The 2742-nt window shown below is 36.8% G+C and overlaps 1 protein-coding gene across 1 annotated transcript; it reads left to right on the top strand.

Annotated features, from left to right (window-relative positions):
• The first annotated feature begins 1293 nt into the window (after window positions 1-1293).
• Window positions 1294-2355, top strand: LOC136852689 (uncharacterized). Its single transcript, XM_067127601.1, has one exon. The coding sequence runs from the start codon at window positions 1294-1296 to the stop codon at window positions 2353-2355; it is 1062 nt and encodes a 353-aa protein (XP_066983702.1).
• The last annotated feature ends 387 nt before the right edge of the window (window positions 2356-2742 follow it).

Raw genomic sequence — 2742 nt, 5'->3', positions numbered from 1 at the left:
ATGGCACAAACAAGATAAGACTAGGTGTCATATATGCCCCTCAGGAAGGGAAGTGCAAAAATGACCAGCTGAAAAGTATGTACTCCTCAATAGAAGAAGAAATAAATAAAGCAGAAGAAAACAGTGAAAAAGTCATGATCCTTGGGGACTTTAACTGCAAAATAGGAAAAATCATCTCTAACAATAAGGAAGAAGTAACAAAAGGAGGAAAAGAATTGCTGAAACTTATTAGACAAAATAAACTTATGGTGATAAATAATCACAGAAAGTGCAAAGGAACATGGACAAGAATACAAAACACACAGAAGTCTATTATAGATTATGTAATGATAAAAGAAGATGATGAAGAAGGAATACAGATAATGGAAATAGACGAAACAAAAGAAATAACTCCCTACAGAATAACATCTGAACTGGTACACTCTGACCACTGTGCTGTGAGAGTGGTCATGAACTGGAGATTAGTGTGGGAGAGAAGCAGGAAGAAAAAATACAGAGTAGACATAAAAAAGCTAAAAGAGTGCAGAGACAGACAAGCCTTGGTAGACATAGCAAGAGAAAAGGTGACATAAAAAGAAGTACACCAAATGGCAAATAGAACTAGACAAAATATTAAGCAAATGCATGAAAAGATGCAAAGAGAAAAAGGAAAGAAAAACAAAAGTATTAAGAGACCTAATGAGGGCCAGAAGGAGGATCAAAAGAGAGAACAAAAAGTCTAGAAGTACAGAAGAGAAGAGGCTAAGGCAAGTACAGGAGAGATTAATAAGTGAATATATTATTAGAGAAAAAAGGAAGGAAGATGGAATCAGGATTAAGGAAACAGCAGCCGAAATAAAATCGAAAGGGGGAGTAAATGGAGCAGCCTTCTGGGACTTCAAGAAAAAACTTGACGGCACAAAGTCAAACAACATGGTGGCAATAAAAAATAAGGAAGGGAAAATAATAGAAAACGTGAATGAAATTAGAAGAGAATACGAGCAATATTACAAAGATTTGTTCATATTAGACAAACCTGAAGATAAAGTAGGGAAACTGGCAGAAGAAATTAATATACAATACCAGAAATGGATGTCCCTATGCGGGACGAGAAAAACGGAAAAAATCCAGAGGTCAAGAAGCATTCAAGAAGTAGAAAGAGCAGTAAGCAAGCTGAAGAATAAATATACCCCGGACAGCCAAGGAATAAATAACATAATGATAAAAGTATGGGGACAGAAATGACCGAAAGCCTGGCACTCTTAATTGGGCAAATAGAAGAGGAGTTAAACACTCCCTGACGAATGGGAGAAAATGAAAATACTATCACTTCACAAAAAAGGAAGCAAATTAGAATTAGAAAACAAGAGAGGAATATTTATCACGAGTAACATAAGCAAGGTATTTGAAAAAGTGAGGTTGGAATTAACAAACGAAAAAATAAACCAAAAGATAAGCCGATTCCAATGTGGTGGCATAGAAGGAAGATCCACAGTTGATCACCTGCTAACCCTGAACGCAGTGATTGACTACAACACAGTGCTTGGAGCCCCGACGTACATATGGTTTGGAGATGCGTATAAATGTTTTGACAAACTAGACCTGAAGGACTGCATTAAAGAGATTGGGAAAATGATAGGATGGAAAGATGCACTGTTGATAAGAAAGATGAATGAGAACGGCAAAGCAGTCATAAGATGCCCTGCGGGAGAAACAGGCGCTATCGAAATTACAGAAAATGTAAGGCAGGGTACAATTTACGGCCCAAAACTATGCAGCATAGCAACAGACAAAGTGAATGAAATAAGCAGGAAGAACATAACAATCATAAGGAATATAGAAATAGAGTCCCTAATATTTGTTGATGATATAATGTTCCCCACCAGCAGGAAAGAAGGTATAGAAATGGCAATTGGCAACTGCCGCAGCCTGGAGCAACTGAAAAAATTCAAATTTAACACTAAGCCAAGCAAGTCAGCAGTGCTGATAATAGATAGAAGAACAAAGGGCCAGACAGTCCACATAAGAACAGAATTAAAAAACGGCCCAATTAGTAGTGTAAGCGAATATAAATACCTAGGAGAGTGGTACACCCAAAATGGTTCACAAGAAACAAGTATTAAATCGAGAAAACAAAAAGTAGAGTACCTACTAAGAGAAATAAGAAAATATGGAGACGTAAAGAAAGTTGGAAATATGGCATTAGAAGTAAGGAAAAAGATCTATGAAACAGTGGTGGTCCCAACATTATTTGCCAACATAGAGACCTGGAGCAACTTAACAGAAAACGAGTCAAACGCTCTAGAGCAAATGCAATACAGGATCCTCCGAGGAATGTATGAACAGCCAAAGGCACGCCCTACTGGGGAATTTTAGCGGAGTCCGGCATATGGCCAGTTACCTATAGAATTGAATACAAGAAAATAATGCTATTCCACAATATTATAAATTCAGACAAGAAAAGGCTAATCAAAGAAATAGTAGAAGACCAGTTAAGAGCCCCCTACGGGCTGTGCTGGACAAAAGGCATAGAAAAGATAGGTAAAAAGTACAATATAGATATAAATGGAATGGGAAAATATGCAAAAAAAGAACTGAAACAGGAAATTAAGAGAAGAATAACGCAAGATATCGAAAAGACATTGGAAAAAAAGAAGAAAGAAATGAAGAAGCTGAGATTCATAGATAACTTTGAAGAAAATAAGTATCTAAGGGAACTAGAGACAAAGGATGCATGCTTAATAATGAAAACCAGGCTGAATA

This window comes from Macrobrachium rosenbergii, chromosome 26, assembly GCF_040412425.1.
Source record: "Macrobrachium rosenbergii isolate ZJJX-2024 chromosome 26, ASM4041242v1, whole genome shotgun sequence".
Taxonomy (NCBI): domain Eukaryota; kingdom Metazoa; phylum Arthropoda; class Malacostraca; order Decapoda; family Palaemonidae; genus Macrobrachium; species Macrobrachium rosenbergii.
Note: the sequence above shows the minus strand (reverse complement) of the source record. Positions and strands in the feature narration are given on the sequence as shown.

Excerpts from the sequence above, each read along its gene's own strand:
- LOC136852689 (XM_067127601.1), top strand. The coding sequence starts at position 1,294 with ATGAAAATACTATCACTTCACAAAAAAGGAAGCAAATTAGAATTAGAA.